Below are 19482 nucleotides of genomic sequence, written 5' to 3'. Positions count from 1 at the left end.
GTCTTTAAGGGATCAGTCCCAAGAAACACATGGACTTGTACGTGGCTGGGAGGAGGTGGCTGCGGACGTTGTCGTCCTTAGTGACCCAGAGGACTCCGGACCGAATGCCTCAGCAAACCTACGCTGCATGGCCTCCCTGATCCTGCAAAGCCTGCGTAAGGATCCTCGTATTCGTGGTATCAAGGAGAAGGACCAATACTGGCTGGCAACCCTCCTTGATCCACGTTACAAGGGTAAGGTTGCGGACCTTATCTTGCCATCGCAGAGGGAGCAGAGGATGAAACATCTTCGGGAGGCCTTGCAGAAAGGTCTGTGCAATGCGTTCCCAGAGCCTGGGAGGTTACAAACTCCTGTTTCTGGACAACGTGTTGCTGAGGCTTCGGTCAGTCAAAGAAGGAGCGGTGGAGAAGGTGGCCGTCTGACCGATGCGTTCAGACAATTTTTTGGTCCGCAGCCCCAAGGTATGATCGGTTCCAGCAACCATCGCCAGCGTCTGTTTTACATGGTGCAGGAATACCTAGGGGCAAGATCAGACTTGGACACCTTTCCCACCGAAAAACCTCTGGGTTACTGGGTCTTGAGGATGGATCACTGGCCAGAGCTTGCACAGTATGCAATTGAGCTACTGGCCTGTCCTGCATCCAGCGTTCTTTCGGAATGCACATTCAGTGCTGCTGGAGGCGTGGTAACCGATCACAGGGTGCGTCTGTCCACCGACTCGGTCGATCGGCTGACCTTCATAAAAATGAATGAGTCTTGGATCACCACCAGCTACCAAGCACCTGATGCTGATGTAACCGAATAATTTTTTTTGAAATCTCAGATCCCTTCAAAGACTGCCTATGCTGATGCTGAGTGACTATCCCTGAGTAATTATCCTCTTCCTCCTCAATCATCACGCTGATAGCTTGTAAGAACATTTTTGGTTCTGGGCGCCACCACCAGTGCCTAAGGCACAATTTTTCAGCCCCTGTTTAACAGGGGCGTGTTAATTACAATTTTTGATGTAATACTTTGCAGCAGGGCTCGTTCCTGCATTCCAACTAGAGTGTCTGTGAGGGGTTGCAGTGTTGTGGCATCAGCACCAGTGCCTAAGGCCCAGTTTTTCTGCCCCTGTCTAACAGGGGCGTGTAATTACAATTTTTGATGCAATACTTTGCAGCAGGGCTCGTTCCTGCGTTCCAACTAGAGTGTCTGTGAGGGGTTGCAGTGTTGTGGCACCAGCACCAGTGCCTAAGGCCCAATTTTTCTGCCCCTGTCTAACAGGGGCGTGTAATTACAATTTTTGATGCAATACTTTGCAGCAGGGCTCGTTCCTGCGTTCCAACTAGAGTGTCTGTGAGGGGTTGCAGTGTTGTGGCACCAGCACCAGTGCCTAAGGCCCAATTTTTCTGCCCCTGTCTAACAGGGGCGTGTAATTACAATTTTTGATGCAATACTTTGCAGCAGGGCTCGTTCCTGCGTTCCAACTAGAGTGTCTGTAAGGGGTTGCAGTGTTGTGGCACCAGCACCAGTGCCTAAGGCCTAATTTTTCAGCTCCTGTTCAACAGGGGCATGTAATTACAATTCTTGATCTAATATTTCACAGCAGGGCCCTGTGAGGGCTTACAGTGTTGTGGCCACAGCAACACCTAAGGCCCAAATTTCTGCTGAGTATATAGGGCAGGACCCTACTTTCAAACATCTAACTTACAAACGACTCCTACTTGCAAACGGAAGGAGACAACAGGAAGTGAGATGAAATCTACCCCTAGGAAGGGAAATTCTCTCCTGTAAGAGTTAATATGGGAAAACAATTTCTCCTTTCCACTGATGCTTTCCAATCCTTGTTCCACAAAAAACCCAAATTTTCAAAAAACATTTTTCATTGGGACAAAAAGTGAGGTGAAATCTTCTGAAGAGGAGGAAATACAGCAAAACCAATGTCACAGGGGTGATAACCCTTCCCTATGTTTTCCAAAAAGCTTAAAAAAGATTTTTTGGCTGGAGCTAAACGCTTTAAAAATTTACCCGTTCAAAATTACAAAGAGATTCTACTTAACAACAAACCTACAGTCCCTGTCTTGTTTGCACCGCCTGTATACTGCTGTTCAGAGTATATAGGGCCTTTCCTTATTTTAATTTGGGTGCGGGGTTCCCCTTAATATCCATACAAGACCCAAAGGGCCTGGTAATGGACTGGGGGGTACCCATGCCGTTTGTCTCACTGATTTTCATCCATATTACCATGACCCGACATGACATTAAACCCGCAAGCAGTTTTAAATGAGATTTTTTCCTTTAAAAATGACATTTGGTGCAGGGACTGTTCTAAACACGGGAAACACGCGTCACTTTACAGGCCTACTATAGACACACCCCAGGTACGATATTTAAAGGAATATTTCACTTTTTTTTTTTACTTTAAGCATCATTAAAATCACTGCTCCCGAAAAAACGGCCGTTTTTAAAAGTTTTTTTTGCATTGATACATGTCCCCTGGGGTAGGACCCGGGTCCCCAAAACCTTTTTAGGACAATACCATGCAAATTAGCCTTTAAAATGAGCACTTTTGATTTCGAACGTTCGAGTCCCATAGACGTCAATGGGGTTCTAACGTTCGTGCGAACTTTCGGTCAGTTCGCAGGTTCTGGTGCGAACCGAACCGGGGGGTGTTCGGCTCATCCCTAGAGTCCACCTGTGTGTAATTTAATCTCAGTATAAATGCAGCTGTTCTGTGAAGCCCGCAGAGGTTTGTTAGAGAACCTTAGTGAACAAACAGCATCATGAAGACCAAGGAACACACCAGACAGGTCAGGGATAAAGTTGTGGAGAAGTATAAAGCAGGGTTAGGTTATAAAAAAATATCCCAAGCTTTTACCATCTCATACATAGGGGTGCGCACGGCGTGTGCCGGGTGTGCCTGGTGATCTGCTGTAAAATGTTGCGAGACTGTATAGCGCGCTGCCTGTGAAACAGTTTCCCATTGAGCAGTCAGGGAGGCATGTAAGAGCCACTTAGTGCTTGAAACTGTCATGTAATGTCACTGCTTGTAGAGAAGAGCTGTCAAAACTCGACGCTGATGTCGGGGGTGGACGGGACCGAACAGCTAGCCTATCAAACACCATCCAATGGGATGGGGAGCTGGGCGAGCTGCTCCGTGTATGTGGCTCCGACCCCCACTATCAGCTATCAAACACCAGCCAAAGATTGGGCTGCTTAAGAAAGGAGGCGGAGCCACATACATGGAGTGGCCCGCCCAGCCCCTATCCCGTTGGCTGGTGTTTGATAGCTGATACACGGAGCGGCCCGCCCAGCCCCTATCCCCTTGATTTGTGTTTGATAGGCTAGCTGTTTGGTCCCGCCCAACCCCCGACATCAGCGCCGAGTTTTGACAGCTGGTCTCTGCAAGCAGTGGCATTACATGACAGTTTCACACACTGAGCGGCTCTTACATGTCTAGCTGACTGCTCAATGTGAAACTCCCCCTCCCCTAGATCAGTGCCAACCGGTGCTGCCTATCAATGCCCATCAGTGCCACCTATCAGTGCCAACCAATGCCACCTATCAGTGCCACCTATTAGTGCCACCAATCAGTGCCACCTGTCAGTGCCAATCAGGGCCACCTGCCAGTGTCAATCAGTGCCCATCAGTGCCACATGCCAGTGCCAATCAGTGCCCATCAGTGCCACCTGTCAGTGCCCATTAATTGGCACTGACAGGTGGCATTGATGGGCACTGACAGGTGGCACTGATGGGCACTAATTTTAAAGGCTTATATGCAAGTTATTGTCATAAAAAGTGTTTGGGGACCCGGGTCCTGCCCCAGGGGACATGTATCAATGCAAAAAAAAGTTTTAAAAACAGACGTTTTTCGTGAACAGTGATTTTAATAATGCTTAAAGTGAAACAATAAAAATGAAATATTCCTTTAAATTTCGTAGCTGGGGGGTGTCTATAGTATGCCTGTAAAGGGGCGCATGTTTCCCGTGTTTAGAACAGTCTGACAGCAAAATTACATTTCAAAGGAAAAAAAGTCATTTAAACTACTCGCGGCTATTAATGAATTGTCGGTCCGGCAATACACATAAAGGTTCATTGATAAAAACGGCATGGGAATTCCCCACAGGGGAACCCTGAACCAAAATTTAAAAAAAAAATGCATGGGGGTCCCCCAAATTCCATACCAGGCCCTTCAGATCTGGTATGGATATTAAGGGGAACCCCGGCCAAAATTAAAAAAAAAATGGCATGGGGGTCCCTCTCAAAATCCAAACCAGACCTGAATCTGGTATGGATTTTAAGGGGAACTCCGCAGCAAAATTTTTAAAAAACGGCGTGGGTCCCCCAAAAATCCATACCAGACCCTTATCCGAGCACGCAACCTGGCAGGTCGCAGGAAAAGAGGGGGGAACACCCAAAGCACCTTGTCCCCATGTTGATGGGGAGAAGGGCCTCATCCCCACAACCCTTGCCTGGTGGTTGTGGGTGTCTGGGGGCGGGGGGCTTATCGGAATCTGGAAGCCCCCTTTAACAAGGGGACCCCCAGATCCCGCCCCCCCTGTGTGAATTGGTAACGGGGTACAAATGTACCCCTACCATTTCACAAAAAAAGTGTCAAAAACGTTTAAAAAAGACAATAGACGGTTTTTGACAATTCCTTTATTAATGTCTTCTTCTTTCCCCACTTCTTCTTCCATCTTCTTTTGGTCTTTCTTCGGTGTTCTTCTTCTTCCTCCATCTTGTTCTTCCCCCACTTTTTCCTCTATCTTCCTCCGCTTCTTCCTCCGGTCTTCTTGTCCGGAATCTTCTTCTCCGCTTTGTCCTCCGATCTGCCTCAATGGGAGTCTCCCGCTGTGTGATGCTTCTGTTCAGATGACAGCTCTTATATAACGGAGGGTGGGGAAGAAGAAGAAGAAGCCGGAGGAAGATGCAGGAGGAGAAGACCAGAGGAAGAAGCAGAGGAAGATAGAGGAAGAAGCGGGGGAAGAACACCGAAGGAAGACCAGAAGATGATGGAAGAAGAAGCCGGGAAAGATGAAGACATTAATAAAGACATTGTCAAAAAACATTTATTGTCTTTTTTAACATTTTTGACACTTTTTTTGTGAAAGGGTAGGGGTACCCCATTACCAATTCACACGGGGGGGCAGGATCATGGGGTCTCCTTGTTAAAGGGGGCTTCTAGATTCCGATAAGCCCCCCCGCCCGCAGACCCCGACAACGACAGGGCAAGGGTTGTGGGGATGAGGCCCTTCTCCCCATCAACATGCCAGCCTGCCAGGTTTTGTGCTCGGATAAGGGTCTGGTATGGATTTTTGGGGGAGCCCACGCCTCTTTTTTTAAATTTTGGCACGGGGTTCCCCTTAAAATCCATACCTTTTTTTTCAACATAGTGAACAAGTTATACGTTTGTTACAATAAGTCGGATGTTCGGACTGGAGCAAGTAAAACCAAAACTAACAAAGTAGAGTTAGGTAATGTAGAGATATTCCTACAAGTTAAACTAGACAGTGGGGAATCAAGCTCAATATTTTAACATTTTAACATAACTCAACTCCAGACAGGGGGGAGGGGTGGTGGTGAGGGTGAGGAAGCACCAGCTAGTTAGGCAACTTACTACATCAGTAGATGGGGGTGAATAGGAGAATAAATAGGAAATACAAGAATGGGAGGAAGTTACAACAGGGATAGTACATCATGTGGTTACAGTACATTTTGGATGCGTGAGCCAGGTATGCCATTCATACAGAAACTTTTCCATTCTTAGATTTTTCCTAGCAACTAATCTCTCCATTTCACATTGAAGGTTTAAATCTGTAAGTGTGTTGGTAATGGATGGGGAATCTGTGGTTTTCCAGAGTTTGGTGATGTTTATTTTTGCCGCGAGTAGTAGATGGACTATTACTATTCGTGTCTTGGGTGAGAATTTTTCTATTCCAAGGTGTAATAATGCTAGCGAGGGATCAGGGGTCGTTGGGACCTGCGATATGATGGAGATTAGGGCAAATATTTGTTTCCAGAATGAGCTCAGGGATCTGCAGAACCATAGGACGTGTGCCATAGTACCAGCACTTCCACATGACCTCCAACAGGTAGGAGGATGACCAGGGAAGAATTTAGAGAGACGGTAGGGTGTGAGATACCATCTGTTTGGTATGATTCCCAGTGATTAGAGCAGTGGGAGGCTGTAAAGGTGTGCTTAAAGGCACGTGTCCACATGGGGTGACAGTAATGTTTAATTCTTCTGCCCATTTTGAGAGAGATGGTATTTGGGAGTAGGGCCGGTTGTCGTTAGGTGCAGAGTACATTGTAGAGATGCCATGTTTTGGGTATGTTGTGTGTGCGTAGAAGTTGTGGATTGGTTCAGGGATTTTGGCCGTAATAGAGATTTTAGACCGTTAAAGAAAGTGGGAGATCCTCAGGTATGTATAGGCTTCCGTGTGGGGGAGGTTGTATTCGGTTTGGAGGTTCGTAAAGGTTTTTAGAGTGTTGTTTGTGTTGTAGAGGTCTGAGATATTAGTTATCTTTTGTTTCTGCCATTTTAACAGGTTTAGATTTGGTAATTGCAACATTAGTGTTCTGAGAGGGATTTGTATTATATGACACGGGTGGTCTAAGGTGGTCATCTGGGTGAGTCTTTTCCAGACTGTCAGAGAGGCCGTAAATGACGGGGGAGTAGGCAGTGTGTGAGGAGGAAGGCCTGCCGAGGTGACAAGGAGCATATCACACAGTGTATTTGGTTTGAAAGTCGATGATTCTATGATTGACCAGGATTTATTGGGATTCGGGTGCCACCAGTAGTAGAGCTGGTCCAGGATGGAAACATAGTAGTAGTTTTGTATATGGGGAAGGCTTATCTCTCTCCGTTTTTGTGATGTCTAGTTAAAATGTAATGAGCGCATCTGGGTGGTTTAGTTTCCCATATATATCTGGAAAGTTGTTTTTGTATGGAAGTAAAGAAGGATTGGGGAACAGGTAAGATTACTGTGCAAATAGGTAAAGTAGCTTTGGGAGAATTAGCATTTTAAAGGAGGCAATCCTTCCCAGTTTAGATAGGCCTGTTGTGCGCAGCTGATTTAATAGTTGGGGAAGCATTTTTTGGAAGGCACGGTAGTTAAGGTCATAGCATTGAGGCAGTGAGGGGGCTAATTTTATTCCTAAGTATGGGATTGAGTACTTCGGTCCCCAAACACTTCTTATGACAATAACTTGCATATTAACCTTTAAAATTAGCACTTTTGTTTTCTCCCATAGACTTTTACAGGGTGTTCCGCGGCTTTCGAATTTGCCGCAAGCACCCCAAATTGTTTGCTATTCAGCGAACAGGCGAACTGCCGATGTTCGAGTCAAACTCATGTTTGACCCGAACATAAAACCCATCCCTAGTCTTTATGGACCTTGCTTTGTGCACTGGTGCCCAGTAATGTTGGAACAGGAAGGGGCCATCCCCAAACTGTTCACACAAAGTTGGGAGCATGAAATTGTCCAAAATGTCTTGGTATGCTAAATCCTGCCTAGTTCCCTTCACTGGAACTAAGGGGCCAAGCCCAACCCTTGAAAAACAACCCCCACACCATAATCCCCCCTCCACCAAATGATTTGGACCATTGCACAAAGCAAGGTCCATAAAGACATGAATGAGCGAGTTTGGGGTGGAGGAACTTCACTGGCCTTCACATGAGAGTGGAGACTGCGAGCCAGGCCTTCTCATCCAACATCGGTGCCTGACCTCACAAATGCTCTTCTGGAAGAATGGTCAAACATTCCCATAGACACACTCCTAAACCCTTTGGACAGCCTTCGCAGAAGAGTTGAAGCTGTTATAGCTGCAAAGGGTGGCACAACTCAATATTGAACCCTACAGACTAATGCCCTGTACACACGGTCGGATTTTCCGACGGAAAATGTGTAATAGGACCTTGTTGTCGGAAATTCTGACCGTGTGTGGGCTCCATCACACATTTTCCATCGGGTTTTCCGACACACAAAGTTTGAGAGCAGGCTATAAAATTTTCCGACAACAAAATCCGTTGTCGGAAATTCCGATCGTGTGTACACAAATTGGACGGACAAAGTGCCACGCATGCTCAGAATAAATAAAGAGATGAAAGCTATTGGCCACTGCCCCGTTTATAGTCCCGACGTACGTGTTTTACGTCACCGCGTTCAGAATGATCGGATTTTCCAACAACTTTGTGTGACCGTGTGTATGCAAGACAAGGTAGAGCCAACATCCGTCGGAAAAAAATCCTGGGACATGTGCCCTTCTGATCCCAGTATTGTGCCCTCCCGACCCCTCCTGTACTGTGCCCTTCTGATCCCAGTATTGTGCCCTCCCGACCCCTCCTGTACTGTGCCCTTCTGATCCCAGTATTGTGCCCTCCCGACCCCTCCTGTACTGTGCCCTTCTGATCCCAGTATTGTGCCCTCCCGACCCCTCCTGTACTGTGCCCTTCTGATCCCAGTATTGTGCCCTCCCGACCCCCCCTGTACTGTGCCCTTCTGATCCCAGTATTGTGCCCTCCCGACCCCTCCTGTACTGTGCCCTTCTGATCCCAGTATTGTGCCCTCCCGACCCCCCCTGTACTGTGCCCTTCTGATCCCACTATTGTGCCCTACCGACCCCCCCTGTACTGTGCCCTTCTGATCCCAGTATTGTGCCCTCCCAAATCCCCCGTACTGTGCCCTTCTGATCCCAGTATTGTGCCCTTCCAATCCCTCCTGTACTGTGCCCTTCTGATCCCAGTATTGTGCCCTCCCCACCCCCCTGCACTGTGCCCTTCTGATCCAAGTATTGTGCCCTAATGACCCCTCCTGTACTGTGCCCTTCTGATCCCAGTATTGTGCCCTCCCGACCCCTCCTGTACTGTGCCCTTCTGATCCCAGTATTGTGCCCTCCCGACCCCCCCTGTACTGTGCCCTTCTGATCCCACTATTGTGCCCTCCCGACCCCCCCTGTACTGTGCCCTTCTGATCCCAGTATTGTGCCCTTCCAAATCCCCCGTACTGTGCCCTTCTGATCCCAGTATTGTGCCCTTCCAATCCCTCCTGTACTGTGCCCTTCTGATCCCAGTATTGTGCCCTCCCCACCCCCCTGCACTGTGCCCTTCTGATCCCAGTATTGTGCCTTCCTGACCCCCCCTGTACTGTGCCCTTCTGATCCCAGTATTGTGCCCTCCTGACCCCTCCTGTACTGTACCCTTCTGATCCCAATATTGTGCCTTCCTGACCCCCCCTGTACTGTGCCCTTCTGATCCCAGTATTTTGCCCTTCTGACCCCCCCCGTACTGTGCCCTTCTGCCCCACCCCCTGTTCTGTGCCCTTCTGATCCCATTATTGTGCCCTCCTGACTTCTCTTGTACTGTGCTTTTTGTGTTGCTCAGCCTTAGATTTCTGGCATGTTTCCTTATTGTTTAAAATCAAATTTATTAAAAGTACTAATAAATATACGTTTCATTCTATCAACTGTTTATACTTTAATTCTTGAGAGTTGGTGCGTAAATTGGCCCAGGTTAGTAGGGGCCCCAGTGGAGCCCATGATGCTATTAAGACGGCCCTGGTTGTATGTCCCCGAATTCAAACAGTGTGAGTTCGGTGGCACGCCCCCGCATGGATGGTAAATTGGTAACAGCGGATGTGCGTCCCAATTGACATGAATGGGACTGCCTGCAGGGGAATGCACAGAACCCCCCCCCCCCCCCGTGCATTCCCGAGTAGGCAAACATGGCCCTCTGCATGGGTGTACGCTAAAAGGGCGCATAGATCCCATAGTGTTTGTGTGTGATAAAATTATTTTTCATTTGTATTTTCATGAAAATATAGGTGCTATAAACAATTTTGCAAATATTATGCAATATACAATAAAAAATGGCAGCTGCCATCTTTTTTTTTTTTCTACAGGGCCCATGCAAGTCAGAAAACATATTGTATTCTGGGGTTTTAAATATTTTCCAGACAAAACAAATGCAGATTTTAACATATTGTATAGTGTATAAGGTACCTGCTCTAAAATAAAAACACCACCCCCATCTAGTGGTAGAAAAGCAAATCACATCTTCTAAAAAACAAAAAGCCAAAACCAACAACGTCATATAATGCAAGTTTATGGTTTAGATATGGCAACTGCATTTGTGTTCTTTTTGTTGTTGTTGTTTTCCCTCTGTTTTCACCTGGTGATGTGGCCAGTAACACACCTCCTGTATTAGAGCGACTCCACTCTGGAGGAACGGGCACAGGGGGCACCTTTAAATAGGAGAAAGCCTAAAAAAGAAACAAATGCAGCCATCACATCTAATGATTAGATAAGCTGCAATATAATACATGTTTGCTTTTGGATTTACAACCCCTTTAAGACTTATTCATTATTCCTAGAGGCTCTAGTTAGGGGCTAGGTTATGCGTCACAGCATTTAATCCTTAACCCCTTCAATACAGGGCACTTTCACCCCCTTCCTGCTCAGGCCAATGTTCAGCTTTCAGCTCTGTCACACTTTGAATGACAATTACCCGGTCATGCTACACTGATGGGTACTGATAGGCTGCACTGGTGGGCACTGATGAGGCAGCACTGATGGGTACTGATAGGCTGCACTGATGGGCACCAATGAGCACTAATGAGGCATCACTGATGGGCACTTATAGGCTGCATTAATGGGCACTGATAGGCTGCACTGATGGGCACTTATGAGGCGGCATTGAGTGGCACTGATAGGCTGTACTGATGGGCACTGATAGGCTGCATTGATGGGCACTGATGGGCACTAACGAGGCGGCACTGATGGGCACTTGTAGGCTGCATTAATGGGCACTGATGAGGCTGCACTGATGGGCACAGATGAGGGGGCACTGATGGGTACTGATAGGCTGCACTGATGGGTACTGATAGGCTGCATAGATGGGCACTGATGGGCACTTATGAGGTGGCACTGAGTGGCACTGATAGGCTGTACTGATGGGCACTGGTAGGCTGCATTGATGGGCACTGATGGGCACTAACGAGGTGGCACTGATGGGCACTTGTAGGCTGCATTAATGGGCACTGATGAGGCTGCACTGATGGGCACAGATGAGGTGGCACTGATGGGTACTGATAGGCTGCACTGATGGGTACTGATAGGCTGCATAGATGGGCACTGATTGGCTGCATTGATGGGCACTGATAGGATGCACTGATGGGCACTGATAGGCTTCACTGATAGGTACTGATGAGATGGCACTGAGGCAGCACTGATGGGCACTAATGGGTACTGATAGGCTGCATTGATGGGCACTAATGAGGTGGCACTGATGGGCACTTGTAGGCTACATTAATGGGCACTGATAGGCTGCACTGATGGGCACTGATGAGGCGGCACTGATAGGCACTAATGAGGTGGCACTGATGGGCACTGATAGGCTGCACAGATGGGCACTAATGAGGCTGCACAGATGGGCACTAATGGGATACACTGATGGGCACTGATGAGGCAGCACTGATGGGCACTGATGGATACTGATGAGATGGCACTGAGGCAGCACTGATGGGCACTGATAAGGCAGCACTGATGGGTACTGATAGGCTGCACTGATGGGCACTAATGAGGCGGCACTGATGGACACTTGTAGGCTACATTAATGGGCACTGATAGGCTGCACTGATGTGCACTGATGAGGCGACACTGATGGGCACTGATAGGCTGCACTGATGGGCACCGATGAGATGGCATTGATAGGCAGCACTGACAGGCACTAATGAGCAGCGATGATGGGCATTGATAGGCGGCACTGATTGGCAGCACTGGTGGGCACTGTTGGGGCTGCACTGATAATCAGTGTAGATGTCCCCTGTGTGGATTTGTCGGTTATCGGCTCTCTTCTCCTCATGTGCGGTGAGGAGAGGATTGCTGATAACCGGCAAATCCTGTTTACACTGCGATCAGCTGTGATTGGCTCTTTACCCCGATCCGTGTTCAGTGGCGTCCCAAGGACACATTAATCACAGAGTGTGCCGCCTGCACACCGCAGTGGGTGCACGGGGACCGCAATCACAGAAGGAAGTCTATAGACGCCCTCCCGCCACCGCGCTGTAGCCATCTTTCATCTATAGCATGGTCGTGAAGAGGTTAAGCTTTGACAAAAAAAAACATGGAAGCTGATTGGCTATCATGCAGAGTTGCACCAGATTCTGCACTCTCCAGTAAATCCACCCTTACATCAGAGCCCCTCTTACACCAGAGTCCCCATCTGAGTCCCCCCTTACACCAGAGTCCCCATCCGAGTCCCCCCTTACACCATAGTCCCCATCCAAGTCCCCCCTTACACCAGAGTCCCTGTCAGAGTCCCCCCTTACACCAGAGTCTCCATCAGAGCTCCCATTAAAGTCCACCCTTACATCAGAGTCTCTCCTTACTTTGGGTTCCCCATTGGAGTCTTTCTTACAGCAGGGGCCCCACCAGAGTCCCCCCTTACATCAGGATCCCCATAGTGTCCCCCCTTAAATCAGGGGCCCTACCAGAATCCCCCCTTACATCAGGGGCCCCACCAGAGTCCCCCCTTACATCAGGATCCCCATAGTGTCCCCCTTTAAATCAGGGGCCCTACCAGAGTCCCCCCTTACATCAGGATCCCCATAGTGTCCCCCCTTAAATCAGGGGCCCTACCAGAATCCCCCCTTACATCAGGGGCCCCACCAGAGTCCCCCCTTACATCAGGATCCCCATAGTGTCCCCCTTTAAATCAGGGGCCCTACCAGAGTCCCCCCTTACATCAGGATCCCCATACTGGCCCCCCCTTACATCAGGGGCGCCACCAGAGTCCTCCCTTACATCAGAGTCCCCATCAATGTCCCCCTCACATCAAAGTCCCCACTTGAGTCCTTCCTTACATCAAGGTCCTCACTAGAGTCCTGCCTTACATTAGGGTCCCCATCAGAGCCCCCCTTACATCAGAGTCCCCCTTACATCAGAGTTCCCACCAGAGTCATCTATTACATTAGAGTCCCCATCAGAGTCTCCTCTTACACCAGAGTCCCTAATAGCATCCTCTTTGTAGCAGGGTAACATCAAAGTCCACCTTACATCAGGGTACCCATCAGAGTCCCCCTTAGATCAAGGTCCCCATCAGAGTCCCCCCTTACATCAAGGTGACCATCAGAGTCCCCCGCTTACATCAGGATTCCATCAAAACCCTCTTATATCCGAGTCTACATCAAAGTCCACTTTACATCAGAGTCCCCCCTTACATCAGGGTACCCATCAGAGTCCCCCCTTAGATCAAGGTCCCCATCAGAGTCCCCCCTTACATCAAGGTGACCATCAATCAGAGTCCCCCCCCTTACATCAGGATCCCATCAGAACGCTCTTATATCAGAGTCTACATTAAAGTCCACCTTACATTGGAGTCCCCCCTTACATCAGAACTCCTATCAGAGTTGCCTCTCATATCAGAGTCCCCATCAAAGTCCATTTTTACTTCTGAGGGTCAGATCAAGTCTTGCAGAGTTGGCCCACAGGTTACAATTTGGAGACCCCCCCGTCCCAAATGATAATATTATATACTGCAATAAGGGCAATTATTAAACCTCCACCAACATTCAATACAGAACATCCCTGATACTCAGTTATTTCATCTCCACCGAATGTATGAAACCGAAACAATTCTTATCTCATAGAAGAACCAGAACACAAAACATCCATCCCAGACAATCTGTGCCCCAACCCCCCCCCCATCCCCCACATGGGGGGAGGAAACAGGGGGGCGAGGGATCAGGTCATGGGAAGACCTCAGGACATACAGAAAAATAGAAGAGAAGAAGATTCTGATATCATAACCTCGGAGAACTGTCCACCGAGCCATCGGAGTCATCCGAGACACAACAAGGTAAGAAAGATACAGAGAGGGGAACGAGGAGAGAGAGGAAACTGGAGGGCATGTAGAAATGTTTTAAAAAATCGAAATAACAAATCTTTATTTATTTTTTATATATTTTCACCAGTCAGTGTCCCCGATCACCACCACCCCATTCATACGATGACACTGCACTGGTGACAGTATGTGAAAAAAAATGTTAAAAGAGAAAAATAATTTCCTAATTTTCCAAACAAGTGTAAAAAAAATTACAACTTCAAAAAAACCTCGCCATGCCTCTTACTAAATACCTTGGACTGTCTACGTTCCATAAAATGGTAGGCTACTGCAACTGTCTTCAGTTCCTGCTTGTTCTTGGGGCATTTTCCCTTCGGTTTTGTCTTCAGCAAGTGAAATGCATGTTCAATCGGATTCAGGTCAGGTGATTGACTTGGCCATTGCATAACATTCCACTTCTTTCCCTTAAAAAACTCTGGTTGCTTTCGCAGTATGCTTCGGGTCATTGTCCATCTGCACTGTGAAGCGCCGTCCAATGAGTTCTGAAGCATTTTGCTGAATATGAGCAGATAATATTGTCCGAAACACTTCAGAATTCATCCTGCTGCTTTTGTCAGCAGTCACATCATCAATAAATACAAGAGAACCAGTTCCACTGGCAGCCATACATGCCTACGCCATGACACTACCACCACCATGCTTCACTGATGAGGTGGTATGCTTTGGATCATGAGCAGTTCCTTTCCTTCTCCATACTCTTCTCTTCTCTTCACTCTGGTACAAGTTGATCTTGGTCTCATCTGTCCATAGGATGTTGTTCCAGAACTGTGAAGTCTTTTTTAGATGTTGTTTGGCAAACTCTAATCTGGCCTTCCTGTTTTTGAGGCTCACCAATGGTTTACATCTTGTGGTGAACCCTCTGTATTCACTCTGGTGAAGTCTTCTCTTGATTGTTGACTTTGACACACATACACCTACCTCCTGGAGAGTGTTCTTGATCTGGCCAACTGTTGTGAAGGGTGTTTTCTTCACCAGGGAAAGAATTCTTCGGTCATCCACCACAGTTATTTTCCGTGGCCTTCTCGGTCTTTTGGTGTTGCTGAGCTCACCGGTGTGTTATTTCTTTTTAAGGATGTCCCAAACAGTTGATTTGGCCACACCTAATGTTTTTGCTATCTCTCTGATGGGTTTGTTTTGTTTTTTCAGCCTAATGATGGCTTGCTTCACTGATAGTGACAGCTCTTTGGATCTCATATTGAGAGTTGACAGCAACAGATTCCAAATGCAAATAGCACACTTGAAATTAACTCTGGACCTTTTATCTGCTCCTTGTAAATGGGATAATGAGGGAATAACACACACCTGGCCATGGAACAGCTGAGCAGCCAATTGTGCCATTATTTTTGGCCCCTAAAAAGTGGGAGGTACATATACAAACTGTTGTAATTCCTACACCGTTCACCTGATTTGGATGTAAATGCCCTCAAATTAAAGATGAAAGTCTGCAGTTAAAGCAAATCTTGTTAGTTTCATTTCAGATCCATTGTGGTGGTGTATAGAGCCAAAAAGATTAGAATTGTGTCGCTGTCCCAATATTTATGGACCTGACTATATATATATATATATATATATATATATATATATATATACACTGATTTGGGTTATTTTCATACAAAAAATGTATGCAGAATAAATTTTGCCCAAAATTTATGAAGAACACTTTTCTGTCTGCAAAATTTTATAACAAGAACAATTTTTTTTTTCAAAATGTTCCTTTTTTTGTTTATAACAAAATAAATAAAACCCCAGAGGTGATGAAATACCACCAAAAGAAAGCTCAATTTGTGTCAGAAAAATGATATAAATGTCATTGCAGTGTTGCATGATCACGCAATTGCCAGTTAAAGTAGCGCAGTGCTGAATGGCAAAAAAAAAAGCCCTGGTCATGAAGGGGGTAAAACCTTCGGGTGGTGAAGTGATTAACCAATGATGTCACCCAGGATCCCTGGCCGGTTTGTTTACAAACAAAAGTCAGGCAGGGATCTGTCATTTCGTGGCAGTAAAGCCAGGCAGGGATCTGTTATTTAGTGGCAGTAAAGCCAGGCAGGGATCTGTTATTTAGTGGCAGTAAATCCAAGCAGGGATCTGTCATTTAGTGGCAGTGAAGCCAAGCAGGGATCTGTCATTTAGTGGCAGTGAAGCCAGGCAGGGATCTGTCATTTAGTGGAAGTAAAGCCAAGCAGGGATCTGTCATTTACTGGCAGTGAAGCCAGGCAGGGGTCTGTTATTTAGTGGCAGTGAAGCCAAGCAGGGATCTGTCATTTAGTGGCAGTGAAGCCAGGCAGGGATCTGTTATTTAGTGGCAGTAAAGTCAGGCAGGGATCTGTTATTTGGTGGCAGTAAAGCCAAACGGGGATCTGTTATTTAGTGGCAGACGAGCTAGCCAGGGGTCTGTCATTTAGTGGCAGTAAAATCAGGCAGGGATCTGTCATTTAGTGGCAGTGACGCCAAGCAGAGATCTGTCATTTAGGCTGCTTTCACACTGAGGTGCTTTACAGGCGCTATAGCGCTAAAAATATGAAATGAAATCAATGGGCAGCTCCGCCAAAGTGCCGGCAAAGCGCTGCTGCAGTGGCGCTTTGCGGGCGCTTTTAACGGCCAATGGCGGGGGGTTAAAAGTGCCCCGTTAGCGGACAAAAAGCGCTGCAAAAACTACGGTAAAGCGTTGTTAAAAATAGCGGCGCTTTACCGCCGACGCGCCTAATGCCCCAGTATGAAAGTAGCTTTAGTGGAAGTAAAGCCAGGCAGGGCTCTGTCATTTAGTGGCAGTAAAGCCAGGCAGCTAAATGACAGATCCCTGGCCTCTGTGAAGAAAAAAGTTACTTTTAAAGGAGAACATCATACCGCTCTCTAACTTCACATACAGGTTTAAGTCGTCCCCTTTACACATTTTTTGGACAAGATGGAATAAGTACAGAATCTTGACTTCATTTGCTGAACAGGGGTGTTGTTCCAAGAAAACACACACCTTCCTTTGGAGAATTCACCTCCCACATCCATTTTGGCCCCCACACAAACTCCCAGATCCTCTATCTATCTATCTATCTATCTATCTATCTATCTATCTATCTATCTATCTATCTATCTATCTATCTATCTATCTATCTATCTCAATCTATATTTTCTTGCAGATCATGTCAGTAAACCTTAAGACCTACACCAGGCTTCATGATGATCACATGATATTCATTGACCACCCTACAGAAAACAGTCAGACCAACAAAGGTAAGAACAGATACCGAGAATTACACCCGACATACAGGACAAGAGAAGTGGTACTGTGTGGAGTCCATACATACAGAATAAGAACAGATACTGAGAATTACAAGAACAGATACTGAGAATTACACCCGACATACAAGACAAGAGAAGTAGTACTGTGCAGAGTCCATACATACAGATTAAGAACAGATACTGAGAATTACACCCGACATACAGGACAAGAGAAGTGGTACTGTGCAGAGTCCATACATACAGAATAAGAACAGATACTGAGAATTACACCCGACATACAGGACAAGAGAAGTGGTACTGTGCATACATACAGAATAAGAACAGATACTGAGAGTTACACCCAGTAGAAGAGAAACATCACTGCCCTGTGTTTGCTGTACATGGGGAGGTTATCTCGGTGTCAGTGGAGGAATCTTCCCGGATTTCCTGTAGATTATTATTTTCTCGGCGGTATGAAGAGTCATTTGTAGTAAACAGGAATTGTGGAGAATCGTCATCATAATTGTCTCTTTCTCTTCTGTTATTATCAGTAACATTCGGGAACAGACGGATCTCCCGACCCTCCTCCTCCCTGATCTGCTCCCTGTGGGCTCTCTGCATCACGCTCCTCTTCCTCGTCATCGTCATCCTCATTGTCACGGTCACAGGTGTGTTCACCTTCATTGTATCCACACACACTCATTGTATTATTATCACTAATTATTATTCAGGATTTATAAAGCGTCAACAGTTCACTTTATAAAGGGGGACAATGCAGGTAAAATACAGTTCAGTACAAGAGGATTAGGAGGGTGCTGCTCATGAGAGCTTACAATCTAAATGGTTGCTAGGGATACAAAAGGTAATACCTGTTGGGGGTGAGCTGATAAGGAAAGTAAAAGTTCAGTTGTTAGGTGGAGGTGGGATAGGCTTTGTAACGAGCCCCTTGCTCGCTCGGTTCCACTCTCCCGACACTCCTCTGCTGCTATAGAATCAGACTGCAGATCGCGCCATCTGATGGTTCGGTCATCCAATGCTCCGGGATTAGAACTACAGCTATGTGCCGTTCTAACCCAGTTGTGATAGCTCAGAACAAACACCAAGCAGGCTGTATGTAAGTTCAACCAGGAATCTCCTTTATTGCAAAATACAGGCTCTTTTATACACTAAAAGAGGAGGTGCAGACCTCCTGCTCATATTACTCTAACAATACAGCTGTAACCTAATTAACCTAATTAACATGGGCTAATTAACTAATCCCTTTAGACAGCCTAGATGACTCAGACATGACCTTTAGGCCAGACTGGCCATCTTGTAGTTCAGAAAATCCAATCAACATTATCACAATAGCAGAGTTAATTAAACACAAACAACAATGGGGATCTAATGACTCTTAGATCCCATACTAGAGACCTATTTACAATACACATTTTAGCAGACAACAGACAGGTAGCTGGAATTGATGACATTACCATTTAACAGTAGGAGTCCCAGCGGTATGAATCAGTCACTATTCCAATATGGCAAATCCAAGATCCCCAGAGTCTGTGTGTCCTGGGGGACCAGGACCCAAATCCACAGTAATACCACCTCAAGGGTCCCCAGGCACACAGCTCACAAAGAACACCGTTCCCCCAAATGCCAGGGCCCACGATCGATCGGCAAGAGGCTAGCATACAGTCCCCTCCAAAAGTCTCTCTCCCCGATAGGTCTGTCACAGGCTTATTTGAAGAAATGGGCCTTCAGGGATTGTCTAAAGGTTGACTGAGTTGGAAATAGCCAGACAGATTGGGGTAGGGCGTCCCAGAGGATGAGAGAGACCCTGGACAATTCGGGGAAGGGAGTTACAGAGATTGGGAGATGCTCTGAGGAGATTGCAGTAGGGAGTCTCTGAGGATGTGAAAGACTCTTGACAGGTTGGGGTAGGGAGTCTAAGAGGATGGGAGAGGCTCTGGACAGATTGGAGTAGGGGGTTCCAGAGGATGCAAGAGACTCTTGACAGATTGGGGTAGAGAGTGCCACAGGATGGGAGTCTCTCTGGACCAGGGGTCTCAAACTGGCGGCCCTCCAGCTGTTGCAAAACTACAAGTCCCATCATGCCTGTGGGAGTCATGCTTGTAACTGTCAGCCTTGCAATGCCTCATGGGAATTGTAGTTTCGCAACAACTGGAGGGCCACCAGTTTGAGACCCCTGCTCTGGACAGATTGGGGGTAGGAAGTCCCAGAGGATGGGAGAAACTCTGTACAGATTGGGGTAGAGAGCCCCAGAGGATGGTAGAGATTCTGGACAGATTGGGGTACGGAGTCCCACAGGATGGGAGAGGCTCTGAACAGATTGGGGTAGGGAGTTCCTCAGGATCGGCGATGTTCTGGACAGATTGGGATA

At 47.0% G+C, this 19482-nt stretch overlaps 1 protein-coding gene across 3 annotated transcripts in view; it reads left to right on the top strand.

Moving 5' to 3' along the window:
* Positions 1-13682: 13682 nt before the first annotated feature.
* LOC141133732 (uncharacterized) overlaps positions 13683-19482 on the top strand; it is a 55585-nt gene continuing 49785 nt past the window's right edge. For 2 of the 3 annotated variants that reach the window (XM_073623256.1, XM_073623255.1), the window contains exons 1-3: positions 13683-13838; positions 17015-17108; positions 17648-17764. In XM_073623256.1, the coding sequence (XP_073479357.1) occupies positions 13695-13838; positions 17015-17108; positions 17648-17764 (355 nt within the window). In that variant the 5' untranslated portion in view covers positions 13683-13694. The remainder of the gene's footprint in view (positions 13839-17014; positions 17109-17647; positions 17765-19482) is intronic. The other variant, XM_073623258.1, reaches the window with a different exon arrangement.

The sequence above is a fragment of the Aquarana catesbeiana genome, linkage group LG03, assembly GCF_042186555.1.
Source record: "Aquarana catesbeiana isolate 2022-GZ linkage group LG03, ASM4218655v1, whole genome shotgun sequence".
NCBI lineage: Eukaryota > Metazoa > Chordata > Amphibia > Anura > Ranidae > Aquarana > Aquarana catesbeiana.
This window is presented reverse-complemented; position numbering and strand designations above follow the sequence as displayed.